The 22,158-nt window shown below is 38.3% G+C and overlaps 1 protein-coding gene across 2 annotated transcripts; it reads right to left on the reverse strand.

The window, feature by feature from the left end:
- Positions 1-2,964: 2,964 nt before the first annotated feature.
- On the reverse strand, positions 2,965-21,347 carry pip4p2 (phosphatidylinositol-4,5-bisphosphate 4-phosphatase 2). Of its 2 annotated transcripts, XR_009648068.1 has the most exons (8): positions 21,128-21,347; positions 12,974-13,122; positions 11,072-11,178; positions 10,176-10,299; positions 7,954-8,006; positions 7,165-7,298; positions 5,799-5,889; positions 4,732-4,779 (listed from the first exon to the last, which is right to left on the reverse strand). XR_009648068.1 is itself a non-coding variant. In XM_060865657.1 (7 exons), the coding sequence occupies exons 1-7, from the start codon at positions 21,231-21,233 to the stop codon at positions 4,636-4,638; spliced, it is 774 nt and encodes a 257-aa protein (XP_060721640.1). In that variant the 5' UTR covers positions 21,234-21,346; the 3' UTR covers positions 2,965-4,635. The 2 variants fall into 2 exon arrangements, 1 of the variants encoding a protein (XP_060721640.1); XM_060865657.1 differs by lacking the exon at positions 7,165-7,298 and having other exon boundaries at positions 2,965-4,779; positions 21,128-21,346.
- Positions 21,348-22,158: the final 811 nt, after the last annotated feature.

Genomic DNA, 22,158 nt, shown 5'->3' on the forward strand with positions numbered 1-22,158 from the left:
TATTAGGACAATATTATAAACCTAAAATGAACTGAAGTGACGTGACATAAGGCTAAGTACGGTGACCCATACTCAGAATTCGTTCTCTGCATTTAACCCATCCAAAGTGCACACACAGCAGTGAACACACACACACACACACACACACACACACACACACCGTGAACACACACCCGGAGCAGTGGGCAGCCATTTATGCTGCGGCACCCGGGGAGCAGTTGGGGGGGTTCGGTGCCTTGCTCAAGGGCACCTGAGTCGTGGTATTGCAGGCCTGAGTCTCAAACCCACAACCTTAGGGTTAGGAGTCAAACTCTCTAACCATTAGGCCACAATTCTGCTTGCTCCTGCTGAAATTTTGACCAATCTTTTATACACCTGCATAAGCTTTGAGCAGTCCTGACCCCTAATGCAGAGAATTTAACTAATCCCACCCACTCCACCAGAAACCATTGACCAATCCTGCATGCTCCCACAGATAGATTGACCCATTACTATACTAATAACTATACTCGTCACTATACTAATCACTATACCCATCACTATACTCGTCACTATACCCATCACTATACTAATCACTATACTCGTCACTATACCCATCACTATAATAATCACTATACTAATCACTATACCCATCACTATACTAATCACTATACCCATCACTATACTAATCACTATACTTGTCACTATACCCATCACTATACTTGTCACTATACCATCACTATACTAATCACTATACCCATCACTATACTTGTCACTATACCCATAACTATACTAATCACTATACCCATCACTATACTCGTCACTATACTCATCACTATACTAATCCCTATACTAATCACTATACTCGTCACTATACTAATCCCTATACCCATCACTATACTAATCATTATACTCGTCACTATACCCATCACTATACTCGTCACTATACCCATCACTATACTAATCCCTATACCCATCACTATACTCGTCACTATACTAATCCCTATACCCATCACTATACTAATCACTATACTTGTCACTATACCCATCACTATATCCTATATCCATTCCTTCCTGCTCCTGGAGCAGTTTTGACCAATCCTAACCATAGCTGCATCTCTGTATCTCTGACCACCTCTCCTGCCTTTAAGAAAGTAAAAACTGCTAGCACCCAAGACTTTTTTGATCCCAGTCCCAGTACACCCCTTTACTTCACTGGTTTTTCACTGGTGTCACTCGAGTTTATAGCAAAGTGCATAACCTATATGGACAAGATTTGTAGAAATACAACCCAACACATCTAGAGCTGGTTAATCTGTATAATCAATAATAGCCTTAAGCCAAACAAGATGAAAAAGGGGCTCTTTCTAGCATGTGCCCCTTAAATCGAGTCCTGTGTCTCTGTTGCAGGATGAGTAGAGCTTCTCAGAGCCACTGAGTACCAGTTCATTCTTTAGCATGCGATCACCAAGAAGTGAGGCAACACTGCCACCCTGTGAATGTGTAAGTCATACAGTGTCCATGATGAACAGCATATCAACTGCTTGGTACTGAGGAAGCTATATACTTAACAGACTATGGCATGTCACTATTTACTGTAATAAGCATGTAACTCATCCTAAAGGAATAAACGTAGTGTTTGTAATGTCAGCTGTCTCTCAGATCACCAATGTAGAGATGTTTACAAAGATGTTTAACTACAGTGTGTAAGTTCACTTTAAATTCAATTATTCACACAGATAAACAGGGCTGTAGGACTGTAAAGTAATGGAGTCAATGGCCAATTATACTTGGACTCGTCTTCGTCTTAGCCATGGATCTTGCTTAATATGCTCTTGGTCTTTATTATGAGTCTTTTTTCTTTTTACATACATAATGTTTGACAGGAAATGGTACATTCTTTTAGAAATAATAGTCTAATGATTGGCACAATGCAGAAATAAGGCAAACTATTTGATGGCATGGTCTCGATGTTCATCTATTTCAGTCTCAATCTGGACTTTTTCTTGTTTATATTTGGACTGCAGCTTGAACTGGTCTTGAAAACCTTTAGACTCAGTCTGAGGAAACCCTGGTTTTAGACTTTAAACCTCCCCAAACCAACCATCAGGTTGTGTGGCAAAAGCAGACTGAGAAAGAAGAAATACAACTGATAAAATGTTGATAAAACTGATAAAACACATTTTATCAGCTGTATTTCTCATCATCACTTCTTGGTGATTGGCTTTCAGGAAGGACTACTTTCTTGCAGCACTTCCACTTTCAGTTGTTATGAAAGTGGTGTTAAACAGTTGATTTTGAAAGCTGACAACCAGTTTAACCATGTAACTCTAAAATGATCAACTTTTTCAGACATTATTTTGATTATTTTTTGGCCTTAATTATGCATAAGCATATTGGCTTGAGCGAGATGAGAGATGTAGGTTAATTAATCCCCTCTAGAGGAAATTCAAGTTGACACACAAGCACAAATAAGAGTAAAATCAAATAATAATACATAACAAAACCCTATACATTAAAAAAAAAACAAAAACAAAACAATTGCAGTTTATGTATTATTTTTTAACAAACATTGAGCACTTCCACAATTACACTATCCCATAATGGATGATAAAGAGATTTGTCTGTTGCCACTTTAAATGTATAGAGCAGGATTAAACGCAACAACAGAGACCCAGGGGACTGACAGCAAATTAAAATTAGAAAATGAAAGTTTGCTTGAAAATGTTTAAAATATGATTTTAAATAATATTTTTAAATATATTTTTAAAAAGTATTTTAAATGACATGATTATCAATATTTTTTGCACAAAGAAATAAGAAAGCGCACAAATGCATTACTTTTGATTTACATAATTATAAATAATATTTAATAATATTAATGAATATTATTTATTCTTTTCATAAAAAAATGCTGCTTGTGAAAAAAAAAGAAAAAACAAAAACAAAACAACCAAACAAAACACGACACGAACAGTACAGGAGTTCCTTTTTTTATTTTATTGATAAATTACCATTTTTAAAAAGACCCAAACCATACTCAAACTTAAGTTAGTCTTGGTGCGATGAATAAACTATGTACAAAGAAACTTGCTTTTCACATTCAGAACAGGATTAGTAACTACAGTTGTGCCCAGTCACCCTGCCAAAGTTAGGGAACTACAGTGATATTAGCATGAACAAGGAAGCAGAGGTGTTTCTGTTCTACGTATAGAAAGGAAGGCTGAACGTTAGGGCCTAACACTTCCACAGTGACCTTTCATTGACAGAGAAACACTGATCTGTGGTACAAATTAATATCATGCGAAACATTTAAATCTCACTGGAGTCAAATTATGAGTTTTGACGTTTGTAAGCATGCCGTTTAAAATTACTCCGAAAAGCCGCAATAATCTGTCAGAGTACGTCTGAGCGGCACGAACGGTTTGAATTCGAGAGCAGTGATCATTTTTCTTCCTCCAGAGATACGAACACGAATGTCGGCATGTGCAAGATGTACGATTATATAAATGGAACACAGTACCTTGTTTAGAGTAGGCAGCTTTTAATACTTAACAACCTGCAGCTTTTTACAGCTGACAACTAGCAGCAAAAAAAAAACAAAAAACAGTATATTTGCATAAAACTGTAGTGCAATGGACAAATTGTTCATTTTGGTCAGTTGGTAACAAAACACAGCACACACAATCTATCCAGTAGGAGTTATGACAGCCACAAGGCGTGCGTACCTTTAATTTAACATGGAATTTAAACGTCACTAGCCAATGTTGATTTCATCATATTTTGAATTTCTGATCAGCAAGACAGCTTTTATATAAATATTTTACACCCAATCCATCAGAATACAATGCATAAATTTCCTCCCTTGATTTCAGCTCACTTTTGCCCCTTTTCCACCGAGGCAGTTTGAGTGCTGGTTTGGAGCCAGAGCCTAATTTAGAACCAGTTCTTTCTTTTTCGACAGCCAAAGCACCGGCTCTGAACCAGGAATAGTGGTTCTTAAGTAGCACCAAAACGTTGCTGGTCTAGACTAAAGAACCGCTTGTGTCAGGGGCTGTGGGCGGGGTTAATGTTAGCGCATTTGATAATGTACCTTAAGTATACTAATGTTTAATACACTTTTACTTTACCGCGATATGATACATTATCAGCACACATGATAGTAAGTAGCTACATGCTAAGGCTAAGTTTTTTCTGTGTTAATGATAAAATAACATTATGTACTTTCTCAAAAACAACCTCCGTTTATACAGATTACATGGAGCTGCACGTACACGTTGGATTCGCTACGTTCGCTACGTAATGTAGGTTCACAAAGCCATGAGAATTAACAGTAAAGCAACATCCGGCATTGTTGATGTGTTTGTGTTTGCCGCTGCTGCGCTAATGTTGCTGGGACAAGTGACACATATACAGTGACGTCAGACTCGGCTCTGTGATGCTCTCTAGCCGGTGGAAAGACAAACCGGTTCTTGGAAGGTTCGCCAGTGGAACCAACTTTGAACCAGCACCAGCGCTAGCTCTGAACCAGCACTCGGTTCTTTTTGGTGGAAAAGGGGCACTACATAGAATGACCAGTCAAATGTTAAACACCTGTTAAAATCAGGATAAAATGAAATCCTAAAAGGGTTAAATGAACGATCACAAACACTTCGTCTACGCAAAGGTGTTCTCTGGATAGCTGACTCTAATTGCTCCCCAGTAGCAGGCTCGTACCAGGCAGATAAGACCGAGCAGATACGCAAAGGCCCATGACACATAGGTAGCATGATACCTGCTTGCAAATTCTTGGGTTCCAACCTAGGAAAACACACACAAAAGCACAAAATAAGACACAGATAATGAGGGAATTTATTGGATATATCTCCAGGTAGCTGTCTGTGCAGTTGTTTAAGAAAATTAACAGGTACTTTGAGCTCAGCGTTTGTTGTTTTTTTCTGTTCGAAGTGTACTTAAGACTACTGAGGTTCTTTTAATGAAAAAAAGTTCATTATTTTTAAAGGTCATTTTGACTTTTGCACATTATTTTATTTACTCACATACTTCTGAAAGGAACTGGGGGTTTAAAAAGGAGATAAACTAACGGATTTAAAATCCGTATTTAAAAAGTATCGTTACAATATACAATAAGGGTTTTAATAATAATAATAATAATCATAATTTTTACAATCAGATTTCTCAACCTCCATATCGTCGCTGTCGGGCGGAAACCTCGTATGTCCAAATTTGGTCAATTTCATATTTTTTCCACATATCGATGCTATCGGTCAGTCCCCATGTGGGTCTGTTATTTTTACAAGTTATTAACCAATCTAAAGTCTTGAAAATAGCTTGAGTGCAAATCTCATAACTCCATTGGACACTTCAACTGTCCACCTCTTCCTCACTCCGCGGGAGAGATTCGCGGCATATTTCTCCTCAAGAAGAGTCGAAACGAATCAACACGTCTTCTGAGGTAAATGTCTTCAAAACACTGGGCTCAAGGAAAAAAATATCTTGACCCCGGCTAGTTCTGGTGCTCGTCTGAGGACAGGAATTTAGCGCAAGACAATCCACTGCAACGCGGACTAAACCCTGTGCACTGCAGATAAGGCACGGCGTTTTTTTAATTTCCTGAAAAATTACGGTTTTGGAGATACGAGGATTCTGCCCGACAGCGACGATATATTTAATCAACACTAACATCCGTATTTGTAATAGTAAAGGCTTTGTTTACTTGTAACATTTCTTAAAAACAAAACAAAAATGGTTGTGTGCCCTCGCACACTTATCCAGAATAAAAAAAAATAAAGTGTACGGTGGTTTGGCTTAATACTCACTGTTAGTCCAATTCCGATGAAAATGCAAATCATTCCTACTGTGATGTAGGCGCAGCAGCGCCTCCTGGGTAGGGCACTGCCAACAGAAGAGCTGGAGACAAAAACAACACAAAGAATCAGACTTGGAACAAATCAAAAATGCCTTGAGTGTCGTAAAAATACCAGTGGATTATTTTCCTTTAACAGTAAGATTGAATAAATCATTTTAAGTTGTCCAAAATTTGTTAAAAGACTTTGACAACCATTAAAACACTACAACATCAGGCACATTGGCTGTTAAGTATTTCACCATTTTATGAGATATAGGACATTTAAATAAAGCATTAGATGCCAGATTTGGCAACTTGGTTGGAAAGAAAAACAGGTCTAGTGCACTGGTTAAAAAAAACTGCCTCTTGTAATCAGACTGTGTCGAGGGTCACATGACTCCCTCCGGCCCCTGCTGGGTCTTACTAATACTTCACATGGCTCTCATGTGACTTATTCTGAAACTCACTTACTCACTCTCATTTTCTACTGCTTATCCGAACTATTCTCGGATCACGGGGAGCCTGTGCCTATCTCAGGCTTCGTTGGGCATCAAGGCAGGATACACCCTGGACGGAGTGCCAACCCATCGCAGGGCACACACACACTCTCTCATTCACTCACACAATCACACACTACGGACAATTTTCCAGAGATGCCAATCAACCTACCATGCATGTCTTTGGACCGGGGGAGGAAACCGGAGTACCCGGAGGAAACCCCCGAGACACGGGGAGAACATGCAAACTCCACACACACAAGGCGGAGGCGGGAATCGAACCCCCAACCCTGGAGGTGTGAGGCGAACGTGCTTATTCTGAAACCTCTGTTTAAAATCATAAACCAAGTGGTTTATCAATATCTCAATATTGCTGGGCAATATAGCAAAACCATATATCACATGATCTAAAGACTTGCACCACAAAACTAAGAGGCAAAGCAAAAAGAATTGACTTCTTTAAGGGTTAAAAGTTCAGTATTTTAAAATCATAACACACTACATAATCTAAAGCTAATACAAAAAATACAAAACATGTACATATATATATATATATATATATATATATATATATATATATATATATATATATATATATAAAATCATTGATCTAGTAAAGCATTAGAGGCCATTTATTAAACGTTTGTGCCAAGAGTCTCTAGTATCAACATTCTTTAAAAGATGATTCCTCAGAAGAGAGAAGTTTATGTATTCCAGTTCCTCAGTAACATTACAAGATGTTATTAACTTCAAGAAAAAAAAAAGATTGAGAGACTGTTGGAACAATAGCTGAAACTTAAAAGTAGCTATAAATGGTTAGAAAAAGCATTTTGTTCATACATAAATGAATGGATTTATTCCGAGGCAGATCACTGGTTCAAGAGAGATGTCAGATTTTGTGTTGTGCAGTTACAGGAAAATGATCCACTTCAGGGTGGTAATGGCCCTCTGTTTGGTACTTGGTCACATCATGCCTTAACAAATAAGGAATAAGTGGCACACTTTCATAAAAAAACAGTAAATTGAAAGCTTCCAGATTAACTACTAAATAATGAGGAAGGGTAAGAAAAATAAACTGGTACAAAATATTTAAGTCCACTTGGTACTGTGAATAGTTATGTAATTATCTGTAGTTACATATGCTGTTATGTAATTACAGAAGCACCAACACGTAATATCCACAATACCGAACTGTATAAAGCTAAGAAATTTTCTATATGTTTTTTTTTCTTGCAAGCAGAAGATTGTCATGTTCTGTTGAGGCTGGGTGTAACATCTGACATTTCAATGTGTTTTTTTTTTTCGGTTCTGGCATCAACGTGTTATATTACATCAGCAGAAATCTGTTCACTCCATAGCAGTTGCTCTGGCAGATCCTGCCAGCCTGCGTAATGGGTGTAGGGCATCACATTACCGGCACTACCACCCTGGGTATGTTTACTCCTCCTCTCTGCATCATGCCAAGGTGTGACATCATGCCAGAATTGTGCGTCACACTGTTTTAAGGGTCGCAGCGATTGCAAATCAGATGCCGTTGAGGTGGATGCCATGATCTCCAGTCGTGAGGCTCCCAGAGCAATAATCTCAAACATCTAGATGACAAAGAGGTGATGAATGTGACCAACTTACATTTTTTTGCAATGTGGACACTTGGCCAGCGTATTAAATCGGAGCTCCATCCACTGTGGGCAGGACACAAAATAAACAAAAATCAATTTCAAACATACAATTACTATATTCTTCTACTATAAGGTTAAGGTGATCATTATATGATCATAAAGTTACCAAGCAAAAACAGAACTACGAATAAAAACGACTCATTTTTATTCAAAACCTAAAGTAGTCTCTACGTCATTCGATGCCAAATTTAGATTAGATTGGATTCAACTTTATTGTCATTACGCACGTGCAAGTACAAGGTAATGACAAAGTTAAATCCAATCTAATCTAAATTCTGCATAGGTGGGACAAGCACTATAGTCACAGCCTCAAAAGCCAAATGCAACAGTGAAAATAGCAGTAACAGCAATTAACAGTAAACATTTATAGGAAAAAATAGAAATGGATTTGAGCAGGTTGCTGTTTTAGAGCAGAATGTAAATTGTTGGTTTTAGTTATCTGTAGAATAATGCCATGCTCATTTTGGTCATATGTATCAGGTCACTTGCTGTTAAAATAGGACTTTTCTTAGTCCAATAAAAAAAGACGAGACATCTCAGTCAACATGCAGACCAGACGAAGGCTGGGATGCAGCAGGATTACTACCATAAAGGCCAAAGGCATAATAGCAGCATTGACTATGTCTAGTGCAATGAGGGGAATCTAGTTTTCTGTCTGTGAATCCTGTGCTAAATCTTTCGTTTACTACAATATAAAATGGTGACAAGGAAAGAAATCTAGGACACATTCTGGACAAACAGAATTTGATTATGTAATGTGAAGCATCACTAGCATTAGAAAGCAAACACTTATGTAAGTTTGCAAAAACCTGGTTAACAACAGGGAACTATTAAAGAATTAGGAGGTCAAATTTGGTCATAAAAATTATTTAGACAGAAGTCAATTTTAGGACATTTATAGGGTTGTGCTGCTCCCTTCTTGTCTATAACATATCTTGGGAAAGAGTACAAGTCAAGTCAGTACACATTTTGGGCTGCATACCAAACTACATCTGAAGGACACCTTAATAGTACGTACTGTATATCATTTGTTTTGTCTGTCATTATTTGGTTTAGCACATCGTTATCTGCTGCCAATTTCCAGTTCTCAGTATTACAGGGGTACTATGAGAAAAGCTTTACTGTGCACATCAATGAGACTGTCACATACATGGAAAAGGTAGCTTGTTAGCTCGTTAACATCGGTTATTTAGTGCTTTAGTGTGAGGAATCGCTGACTTGATCTCTGACGCAGTGATCTGTAGTCATTTGGCAAGAATGTCAGCACAGAGCCACTAGTATCCAGCTAGCTGGGCTTAGCTGAGGGAAAAGACTTCTCCAAGAGTCTCTGAGGATGATAGTAGTAAGCTGGCTGGCAAAGATTAAACACTATCCAAGTATATCGTCGCTGTCGGGCGGAAACCTCGTATGTCCAAATTTGGTCAATTTCATATTTTTTCACATATCGATGCTATTGGTCAGTCCCCATGTGGGTCTGTTATTTTTACAAGTTATTAACCAATCTAAAGTCTTGTAAATAGCTTGAGTGCAAATCTCATAACTCCATTGGACACTTCAACTGTCCACCTCTTCCTCACTCCGCGGGAGAGAGTCGCGGCATATTTCTCCTCAAGAAGAGTCGCAACGAATCAACACGTCTTCTGAGGTAAATGTCTTCAAAACACTGGGCTCAAAGAAAAAAAATCTTGACCCCGCTAGTTCTGGCGTTTTTTAATTTCCTGAAAAAATAACGGTTTTGGAGATACGAGGATTCCGCCTGACAGCGACGATATACTGGTCAGGTATAACATTACTTGGATAGTGTATAATGTATAACAAACATTTAATATTTAAGATCATTTTAAGAGTGATCTATAAACATACGTTGAGGACATGATGGTTCAGTGGTTAAGGCATCAGGTTACTGATCAGAAGGTCGGGGTTCAAGCCCACAAGCTGCTGAGACATCAACATTAGGTCTTTGAGCAAGGCCCTTAACCTCACCTGCTCCAGGGGTGCCGTACTATAGCTGACCCTGGGCTCTGACCCCAGGCTCATAATAACTCATTGAATTTGATTACTTTGACCTATTGTTTTTAAAAATTAGTTGATGACAGTCAGGGTGGGATAAGTTAGGATGGGATGGAATAGGAATGAAGTATAGGGAAGGCTTAATAAGTGAACTGTACATACAAGAAACGTATTGCCGCAGTGGCCGCACACCACACGCAGGCCTTCGGGCTGAATAGGAAGTGCCGGCTGTGCAGGTTGCTCCTCTGGGATCACCATCACAGGGCTCAGGTTGATGATCCGTCTGCTGTAAGTGATAAAACCTGATAATGTCAATGACTTTTACGGTCAACTTGTCTTCTGTACTACTATACATTAAAATTATAATTTTTTTTTAAATCTCTTGTACAGATAAGTACACACCTACAGTATAACCTGCACATTCATACAGTTCTAAATCAGCTGAAAAATGAAGAAGGAAAGAAAATCATGCATTTCAGAGGTTGAACATGCTGTGCATTATGTGAAACCTTTCTGCTCACCACACTTGTAAAGCGTGATTATTTGAGTTACTATACACTTCCTGGCAGAACTAATCAATTGAATCTCGCAGTTTTATTTTGACGTCTAATCAGTAAGGTGTTTCTAACAGAGAACTGCCACTCACTCAATGCTTTATTTGTTTTCCTCACCGTTCTGCTTAAACTCTAGAGGCTATTGTGTGTAAACCTCTTCGGAGCTCAGTAGTTCAGCCCTGAGAAAACCTCATACCAGCCTATCTGGCACCAACACGCATGCCGCGGTCACAGAGATCAGGTTTTTAACGTTTGATGTAAACCTTTACTGAAGTATTTGACTTGCATCTGCTTCTGCCACACGACTGGCTGATTGGATAACTGCTGTTCTTATTAAAGCCTATTGTAAAGTGAGGGTATTTTCCTGTACAAAGCACTCAGTACCTGTTTCACCTGTATGCACTCTGTCTGTCGTGTTGTTTCAGCTGTTTGGGGACGATTTTGTAATGTATTAAAAAAAAAAAATCTTTTTGGCTGTTCTCAAGTGATGACAAACGCACTTACCAGTTGGGCCGAGGGCATCCTATCCTCCGTGATGTGTCTTTACAAATTAGCAGGCAGTTGCAGGGACATCGGACATACTTTTTCCCAGCTGGTGGGTTTTTGATTGGCTATGAAAAGGAAATAGAACATTTGAGAATTTTAGTTGTCATCTTTAATAAAAAAACATTCCTTGCCTTGGCTTTTCCTGAATAACTAACCTCTTTTGCCCATAAAGTATTTGACTTCTACTGAAACATGTATAAGCACGACCCACCATCAACACTAGATAACGATTCAGTCGTTGTAGCAAACATCCCGAATGACTCCTGTGATTAACCTAATTAAATCAGAGCTCCGGTGGTTTATCTACCATAGAAACGGTTTTAATTTGAGTCTAGACAGAACCACCACACTGTTAGCAAACATTCTTAAACAAAATCTGCTGCTTAAACAGCAGAGGTTTAACTGGTGGGAAAGTAAAACAGAGCAAGTTAATGCTACTGTATAAGATCAAATCATTTAGAAATGCAAAGGTCAGAGAAAATACGGAGGAAATACGTCCTACAGCTTTACAGAAATAGTATGTAGCTTTACAGCCCTAATGAGAAAGCCAGATGTGACAAGGGCAAGAAATGATCAAATGATCAATTATTATCACAACTGTATATTATCATAACATAACATAGGTAAAGGGTGTTGTAAGGATCATATTGTGACTAATAGTCTTAAGACGTGTTAATATTTATGTTTAATTCAGCAGATTTTGGTTACAAATGTATGGTATCCAGATTATCTACTAAAGCAAGGACAAGACTTGGGTAGAAATATAACAACAAAAGATTGCTTGTACAGATTCAACGTGCAGCAGGACACAAAGTACAGCCATAATAGAAATAAATCTCAAAATGTCTTTCTGGTGTATTTTGGGTCTACTATTTTAATATGCTTCCTAGGCAATTAACCTTTGTTTTTACCTTTTCTCCTCAACCATAGCCTCACTGCCACCCCACAGAAGCACCACAAGGATGAATGTTCACACGTCAACCTCCAAATCATATGAAATGTTCTATTGCATCTTCCTCATCACGACTAAGCGGATGTGTTGATTGGATGCTGCGTTGCTTAGTTACAAGTGAAAGATGTATTTGTTCTGGATGAGCTTTTTGGGATTAATAAACGATAATGTTCTTTGTAAATTATTGGTAAAAATGAGGTTTTGGATTGCGTAATTATATGATGCGGTGCAATCCACAAGGGTTGGAGAGGATGATGGAAATCTGGGGTATGTATGGAAATTCTTAATCGGTCTGATGAACATAAAACTATGGGATTCTGCACAACTGCAAATAGTTTTTTGGTTCATCATAAAGTATATTTACATTTATGGTACCATCAACATTAAAAATAAGGACCAAATCTCTGGTCATCTGTGATTTGCAGGAATCACACCGATCCACATTTGCCTTTGCGGAAACGAAGAAAGATTTTTGAGTCTCAAAGCACAGAGAGTTTGAGATAAAAGACAGGCAAATGCAAATTAGGTTGCACTTTTTTCCTCTTCCTGTCAAAGACTAATTTGTGTGAAGACGTCACATAGGACTTGCAGAGGCTAGAACACACAGAGAGAGAGAGGGGGGGGAGAGGGAGAGAGAGAGAGAGAGATTGAGGGGGGAGAGAGAGAGAGAGATTGATTGAGGGGGGAGGGAGAGAGAGAGAGAGAGAGAGAGAGAGAGAGAGAGAGAGAGAGAGAGAGGGAGGGGGGGGGAGAGAGAGATTGATTGAGGGGGGAGGGAGGGAGGGAGGGAGAGAGAGAGAGAGAGAGAGAGAGCGCGAACTGTACAAGTGAAAGGAAGAAAGAGATAATGTAGGACTGAGGCTGTGCATGACTAAGCATTAGCTGTAGCAAGTAAGAGGCTTTCTTACCGTGGCCTCATTGCAGACCGTGCACTTCACAACGTGCTGATGGAGCTTCCCATCCAGGTTTATGAGAGACTGACACACTCGGCAGTTAATGACAGGCACTCCTCCTGTATCGGGACTGGCAATGGCTGTGTATGGGGGAGGAAGCTCAGCTAACAAAAACAGACAAACAAAGTTGTATACATTATATTATTTAGATATTTATTCTTTTTTTTTTCTTTTATAAAATATGTTTAAGAATAATAAACTAATGAACTCAGACAATGAAAAAAAAATTCAACCAAATGTGCCTAAACCGTTCGTTGTTAGCATGACGGCATTCTTCAGACCACATCAGACATGAGCCTAGTAATGTCTTATATGTTTCCTCTACATGTTAGTAAATGACATATCAAATAAATTTACTTGTCGTGTTTAATGTCGGAAAACAAAAACAAAACTCATAAAAAAATAAATAAATAAAAATGTTCTCCTCTCGTCACTTATGTTATAGCTACGTAAAACTTTCGTTCCCTCTGCAGCCTGTCTTTCTTTCTTTCTCCGTTTACTGGAAGTTAACAAGACAAATATATGCAGCTTGTCATTGTACTGAGAAAATACAAAAGATCTGAACACTTTCCTGTGCCTACTTTTTACATTAATGGTAAATAAACCACCAAATCAGCAATGACTCATTTATTAATCTGGTTATGAACAGAGTCTGGCATACAAATCACTGTATAAAAACCTTTTGCTATAGGAATGTAGATATTATTAGAATGAGTGCATTAATATAATCCTGCGTAAACGTCGGTCAGAGCCGTCATCAGCTCTGAGAATCCGACAGTTCTAGAAGTCGAATGCAATCAGAGTTTGAACCATAAATGACAGTATAAAGCTACACAGTATACTGATTTACTTAACTCAAGCATCGTCGTCTCTCATCCTGTTATTTACAGTGGTAAAGAGGAAGGAACACGTTTAATAGGATTAGCAAAAATTATTGATTTATTTACTGTATGTAGAGCTATCTCAGGATGAAGGGGCAAAAGGGGCAAGATGACTAAACAGTCAAGATCACAATACTTTTGTTCCCAATAACAGAGTGTATTGTGTGCGATTTTACTGTACTGAATGGTGAATTACTGGATTTAGAAAAATGACCTAAATACTGCATTATAAGCTTGGCTTGGCTGAACATTGTGCCAGGGGGTGAATGAGAACTTTCAAAGTCTAGACCAAGGATCATTTGATCAGTAATACCCCAAGTTGGTTGGTGTTATTCCAGTGTGTAAAGGAATGTATTACGCACTGTGTGTTACGTACTGTATATTACACATAAAGCATAAAACAACATGCTGGTCATTACAAAAGGACAAAAAAATTCAACTGTTTGTCTGTTCTCAGAACTGAAACTTTGCTGAGAACTGGATTTGAGTAGACTAGATTAAATTGACCCCTACTCTGAGTCATGTACTTGTAGGCTAGGCTTTCACTCCAAAAGCTAAACGGATTAGTGAACTGTCATGATTCCATACAGTCTCACACATCAACTGTATTTTCATCAGCTGAGCCAGGCCAGCGAAATATAAAGTTTACACAATGTTTTAACTAAAATGCACTTTTGGTGTACAGAGATTATTTCTCTGGTTTTGCACTGGAGATATGAGGCTAATGTGGGTAAGAAAATAACTATGACGACACGCTTTGTCAAGGTGTACAGTATATGGAGTCTGACACGCCACAGTGAACAGATTTCTATTAAGTAGATTTCAAACAATTTAATTAGTTCCCTGCATCTATAATAAACTAGTTGTTTGTTTTTCAGCCATATTTCGTATATTCATATTATCAAGTGAACTAATGAAGCAGAATGTGGATTCGGCAAAAACACAGCACTTCCTTCAAAGCACATAGTTATATTATGATGCCCAAAATCACCTTTATTCAGTTTTAATACAATAATTGTTAAAAATATTACTTTTCACCAGTTGAAAAATTTCTTGGGTACTGTGCATGAAAGAGTTCAACTACAAGCTATTTAGCCGAGCTATTTACAAGCTAAAACTAAAACACAACTAGGCTTTTAAATAAGTTTAGTACATTTAGTTACACAAACAAGTAAGACCAGTGAGCAAAAACTGAAAATATGATCATGCCACATTATGTACTTTTCCTTTCTTTTAGCAGTTCACCAAATATAAAAAATAACATGATCAAGATGTTTATTATATTCATGTTATATGACTTTGACTAGGCAAGACTCATATCTGCACTTGCCTCGTCAGATTTATTTGTCTTTATAGTTCTACATGATTCAGTGGATAAAAACATGTTTCATTAGTGCAACATAGGCCTCAAGGATATTAAATAAGTCTATTAAATCTATTACATGGCATACTTAACTTATAAACAGATTTATTTATGTAACATCAGACTGTTGAAGATCACATTAATGTTCGTTTACTTTGTCTCTAACCTTCTAAGCATAACTCTAATTATAACCTTGCAAATAACAGCAAAGAAATCACGCTTAATTTAAAGCATACTGAAGCACTTGCTGGAAATATGAGTCAACCAAAATCAGAGGAAACGTTATCATAAACTTAGCTAATTACTTATTATTAGTGAAGGTAAATTTTATGTAATTTGCAGCCCTAATTAGTAAAAATGTGTAACAATTTTCTGCTTAAATTTAAATTGATGCTTCGTTATGCAAGCAACTTAAAAAATAAAGTAAGACCGAGTATATATGCATGTAATCTTCATTTCCTTCTATGCACCCTCTTAATTATTGACCTAACCAGAGCAACATCACACCTAGCAGCATCTGCCTACATTATTAAATGAATGCACTATTAGAAACCCATCTTAAGCCTTGACTTTATCATATTTCTCTCAGATTTATGCTGAGAATGTTCACACCAGACTCTGACTCTAAACTTTAAAAATACAAACATTTTACAGTGAATGACAAACCACATGCACACATTAAGATAATTTCTTATGGTTTAGCTGTCAATGGAGTGATTAAATAAAGGATAAACTAGATGGGGGTTCACAGGAAAATAGTCACCACCGTTATCGTAATCAGGTCCAAAACATAGCTGCAGAACTAAAATAAAAAAATTAGTACTTGACAACCTGACAGCGTGTAGATGTGCTCCACATGATATACAGTTGTGTTCAAAATTATTCAACCCCCAATGCTGTAAATGGTTTTAGGGAATTTAGTGTACATTTGTAATTGTATTCAGAATGAAATCCTACAAGGACTTCTTAAAGAACCATATGCAACTAAAATGACATCAATTAGTTTTGTAATACAGTAGTAAATGTTTCTTTTGTGAATTCTTCATTGACATAATTATTCAACCCCTTAAAGACTACCACTCTGAAGAACAGAGGTTCAATGAAGTGTTTTCAATCAGGTATTGAAAACATCTGTGGATATCAGGGAGCAGCAATAAAGCCTAATAAGCACCAATTAGGCAGCTTTAAAATGACTGTGAAACTCAGCTCCTTCTAGACATTTACTGGTGTGGTTACAAACATGGTGAGGTCAAGAGAATGGTCCAGGAAGACAAGAGAACAGGTGATTACTCTTCACAGGAAGGGCAATGGCTATAAGAAGATTGCAAAGATGTTAAACATACCAAGAGACACCATAGGAAGCATCATTCGCAAATTCAAGGCAAAGGGCACTGTTGAAACGCTACCTGGTCGTGGCAGAAAGAAGATGCTGACTTCGACTGCTGTGCGCTACCTGAAGCGTAGAGTGGAGAAAAGTCCCCGTGTGACTGCTGAGGAACTGAGAAAAGATTTGTCAGATGTGGGTACTGAAGTTTCTGCTCAGACAATACGGCGCACCCTGCGTAATGAAGGCCTCCATGCCAGAACTCCCAGGCGCACCCCCTTGCTGTCCCCAAAGAATAAGAAGAGTCGACTGCAGTATGCCAAAAGTCATGTGGACAAACCACAGAAGTTTTGGGATAGTGTTCTGTGGACTGATGAAACAAAATTAGAACTGTTTGGGCCCATGGATCAACGCTATGTTTGGAGGAGGAAGAACAAGAAAAGAACACCTTGCCTACTGTGAAGCATGGCGGGGGGTCAATCATGCTTTGGGGCTGTTTTGCTTCTGCAGGTACTGGGAAGCTTCAGCGTGTGCAAGGTACCATGAATTCTCTTCAGTACCAGAAGATATTGGATGACAATGTGATGCAGTCCGTCACAAACCTGAGGCTTGGAAGACGTTGGACCTTTCAACAGGACAATGATCCCAAGCATACCTCCAAGTCCACTAGAGCATGGTTGCAGATTAAAGGCTGGAACATTTTGAAGTGGCCATCGCAGTCACCAGACTTAAATCCGATTGAGAACCTCTGGTGGGACTTAAAGAAAGCAGTTGCAGTGCGCAAGCCTAAGAATGTGACTGAACTGGAGGCTTTTGCCCATGATGAATGGGCGAAAATACCCGTAGATCGCTGCAAGACACTTGTGTCAAGCTATGCTTCACGTTTAAAAGCTGTTATAACTGTAAAAGGATGTTGTACTAAGTACTAAGATTGAATGTCACTTGGGGGTTGAATAAAACTGATAATGATGTGAGCTCAGAAAAGACATTTGTGGTTATTTCATTATAAATGTTATGTTATATTTGTCTGACCTACATGTGCCTCTTTGATTTAATTGTAAGCAGGATGACTGAATGATCATAATCAATGTCAAACCGACCAAAACAATCAATTTCAGTGGGGGTTGAATAATTTTGAACACAACTGTATAAATACATGTATTCCGTTTCATTGATTGTATTTTTTTTCACCTTACAAGCAATATTGTTAATAACAGCAAAATAATTTCCACTTGAACAAGCACAGGCTTTAACGAGGTCATGTCGATTTATTCAAGTCAGCCCCATCGACATTGATTCCAGACCTATTATGAGGAGCACAGGGCAAAAAAAAAGTTCTTTTCATCAGTGGTAGTGCCCTCCTGTAACTGTTTACACAGTAATTACAAGACATTGTTTACACACTAAACAACTGTGTATTATCCACTGTAGAGATTCAGCTGGCAGAGGCTTTGCATAGACCAGAACTAGTCATGATAATGTATTAAGTACCTGACAGCAAATAGAGAGAATCTACTGGATTTATAAATCCTATAATGATGATGGAGAAAAATGAAAATGTGCATTTTCTATCAGTAGTTTAACGATAGTCGTTTGTAACAGTTTAGTTTTAATCCCAAAGGTTCTGATAACCACAGATGAACTCATTCTGCCTTATTTGCCATATGTTTCAAAAGTGTACAATGTGCTGTTTCAATGCAAACAATTCATTGAACTCAGCAACATCTAGGCAGATTCATATATTTCTCATATATCCATATAGCACCTGTGTCTTCTAGTAAACCAGGGTATATTTTCCTCTGACACTACATGTAAGATGAGAGGCCTATTCCCCACACAGTGTACCGAACTCTAAAACCAGCTGCTGCCCAGCTTCAAATCTGACCTTGGCAGAACCCACCATAACATACAATGTTGAGGAAGTATCTGGCTGGCAACCACAGTGTGAGTTTCAGTAGTAGGTCACCCAGTCACCCATAAATATTTGGACTGTATTTCACTAAATCTGGTCCAGTTACAACTATTATGGTGCATGTCCCAGTTAAAGTGCAACTTCAGGGAATTTCAGGAAGGATGAAACAAAACACAACGTACAAATCTGTTCGGACTGATCATCATTATCCAGTGATGAAACATTTCCTAAAGGGAGCAGCCTCTTCCAGGACTCAGTAAATGGTTCAGTGAGAATGAAAATGATATGAGCTCACTAGAGCTCAACCCAATTGAAGATTTCAGACATGCTAGATTGCGCTCTCCATCTCCAACATGAAAACACCAAGAGTGGTAATATCTTTTGGAAGAATATCACTCCGGTAGAGTTTAGAATCAGAATCAGGTTTATTGGCCAAGTGTGTTGACACACACAAGGAATTTGGTTCCAGCTGTTTGTGACTCTCAAAAGTACAGACATAAATAACACTATACTGTACAAACTATACAAGACAACGCAGACGATGAGATACAATATAGACAGAATGAGTATTAAATATGAATATAGAATATGAACGATCAGTTATGTACATAATGTGTGGGAGCTAAATCAACCACCCATTTATATTAGTATAGCGCTGATCTCTGTGAGGATGCCAGATCTCATCACAACACCTTCAGGAACTGTTACTTTTTCACAGACATTCACTTGTGTGTGTGTGTGAAGAATTAGGAACTGTGAATTCTTCATGTATTGTATCTGTTCCTATTTTGAATTTTAGGTAACTTTCCAAAAGTAACTGGGGGGAAAAAACCCAAAACAACAAACAAGTTGAGTAAAAGTAGAAAAACAAGTCGAAGCAGATAAAGCTCCAGCGTTCTGTATGAAGGTTACCTTTCCCATACACCTTTTACATTTACAGCATTTAGCAGACACTCTTATCCAGAGTGACTTACAGTTTTTTTTTATTTCAGTTTATACACCTGAGCAATTGAGGGTTAAGGGCCTTGCTCAGGGGCCCTGCAGTGGCAACTTGGTGGACCTGGGATTCGAACCAATGACCTTCAGATCAGTAGTCGAACGCCTTAACCACTCAGCTACCACATCCCCCCACCTTTTATACACCTTTTCTAAAATTTCAATAAACTGTCAATATGCTGTAAAAAGAGACAAGTAGAATACCTATAGAATATCTATTATTTTGACATTGAAAGGCAATCAAATATATGAGCCCCCGTTAGCTATGAGATTTTTTAAACTCTAGGTTATTGGTATGTATCTGAATAAATAAGTGCCCAGTACTCTATGCAATTCTTTTTTATGCTCCAGGGTTACACTGTTTTTGTATAGATTAGCGTTTCCCCAATACTCTCATTAATGAGCCCCATGAATGTTAGGGAATGTGCAGAAGAAAGGTGACAGATTACTGAAAAGAAAAAAGACATCATCCAGAAAGATAAAACTTCAACTGGCTCACAGCTGGATTTTCTAACATTATCTTAAACATACCTTTTGTCTGCATTAAAAGTGAAAGGAGGCCCACAAACCTGACTGAGATACAAAAGCTCTGGAGCAGAATTGAGAAGCTTGTGGAAGGCAATTAAGCAGCTAAAAGTTCAAGCATTTAAAAGGCCACCACCTACTAACAAATAATATGTAAACATCTGACCCACTGAAAAGCTGAACACTGAAGTACATCTCCTGAATCTTATGGAATGAAATGTATTAAAAAATATCCAACCTGTAAGGCTTGAAGGTCTTTAGTGTAGATACGTACACATACACGGCCTCAACTGTACACACACTATGTATTTGTGTCAAATTTTAATTTAATTGATATCTGTGTGCATGGGACTGTGTAAGCAATGTCCTAAGAGCAATTTAGATCAAATTAACTCACCAAAATATAACAGCAGGATGTGTGCAAATAGTGTGACTACAGGTATGGTGCAATAAATTCTTAAAAAAAAAAAAAAAAAAAAGAGCACTTTTGTGCAGCTTTTAAAAGGCTGTACACATGTTCAGTATACCACATGCATTATATATATTATATATAAAGTACAACAGATTTGATGCCATCTGTACTCAAAACCAGTACTAGTTATTGAGTGAATTTCAGTGCATCAGGCTACACAACAGAGGCGTCCTATTGACTTAATAGAAGCAAAGCTATAAACAATGTAACCGTTATATAATTAAGGGTTACAAAAACAACAACAACAAAAAAAACAGCCCTTTAATCAGTCACCTCAATTTAATGCTCTAAAAAAATAAAAACTTTCCACATTTAGATCTATTTCATGAAAAAGGCATTTTTGTCAGATGCCCACACTGCAGGTCAGCAGGAGAGAAAGCGGGCCTACACTACAAACCTGGAGCATACCAGACCTACACAACCCCATTGTTATTTATGCTTTTATTTTAGCCATTTTTCACACCGTGCACGCATTGCCTTGTTCCTAAATATACATCTATACACCTATATATCTATATATCGGTTATATATCACGCGTTTCAGAACGGAAGCGTCTGTGCGGTGTCGCTACGCCCAAAATGATTCAGCAGCTCCGAGTCAATCACGACGCCCTGGTTTGTGTATTTATTTATTTACCTCTCGGACTGGGCTCCTGGAGGTACGGAGGCGCAGTGGGCGTCACATTTCCAGAGTTCTGCGCCGACAGCAGCGGCGAACGCTCATCCATGCCGTCAGACGCCATTTTTTAAAGGTGAAAATACCAAAACGAAGCGCGACTGTGTCGGTTCGGCAGCCTGGTGCCGAAACACAACAGACTTCAACACTGCTCCAGCAGCAGCATGAGGGGGGCGGGGCCAAATACGTAAAAGAGGCGGGGCTATGATGCATTAGTGTAGTGGGATAAACACTCCCTTTACTACGTAGGGCACTACACCAAGTGTGCAATAATGAACCTCTATCATTTCTCACAGGTTTTTGACGAGTACATCGAATTAAATTCAATTGAATAAAAATCCAAACCATCTTATTTGGTCAGGAATTTTATGGCCTGTAATAAACTAGCTAATAAAATAAAATAAAAATTATATATCAGCTTAAATGGCTGTCCAATGGTTGAGGTACAATACATGTTTCTCTCTCATCTGAGTTGGAGAAATTATCTTGTAAAATGTTATGTGCTAAAGCAACTGAGTGATGGTCTGACTAAAAGATGGCCTCTCTCTCTCTCTCTCTCTCTCTCTCTCTCTCTCTCTCTCTCTCTCTCTCTCCACACACACACACACACACACACACACACACACACACTGTTCCACATATTGTGCACTGGACATTTGGCCCACCTGTAGGTTATGGTGATCACCCAGTGCGCCGGTCTCTGTTTATACAGACCTTTTTATGTATTTCCTCAATAGACGTCCAACAAGAATATCCAAGCAAGCACCGAGAAGCAGAAACATTTCCACAAAGAACCCTTGTTACTATGTTACTGGATGGGACAGTTCCATGCTTACAGCATAAATGTTAAAATATGTAATGGTTAGTATTACATTTAACTACAATTTGCAGTAATTTTTGTAATTATATATTAACAGTTGAATGGGATGTAGTAGCCTAGTGGTTAAGGTGTTGGACTACCAATCGGAAGGTTGGGAGTTCGATTCCTACAT

The sequence above is a fragment of the Tachysurus vachellii genome, chromosome 3, assembly GCF_030014155.1.
Source record: "Tachysurus vachellii isolate PV-2020 chromosome 3, HZAU_Pvac_v1, whole genome shotgun sequence".
Lineage (NCBI taxonomy): Eukaryota > Metazoa > Chordata > Actinopteri > Siluriformes > Bagridae > Tachysurus > Tachysurus vachellii.

Excerpts from the sequence above, each read along its gene's own strand:
- pip4p2 (XM_060865657.1), bottom strand. The coding sequence starts at position 21,233 with ATGGCGTCTGACGGCATGGATGAGCGTTCGCCGCTGCTGTCGGCGCAG. Across the intron at positions 13,123-21,127 it reads CCAGGAGCCCAGTCCGAGAG|CTGAGCTTCCTCCCCCATAC; the intron begins GTAAATAAATAA and ends TGTTTTTGTTAG. Across the intron at positions 8,007-10,175 it reads ACTGCGGCAATACGTTTCTT|TGGATGGAGCTCCGATTTAA; the intron begins GTATGTACAGTT and ends TCCTGCCCACAG.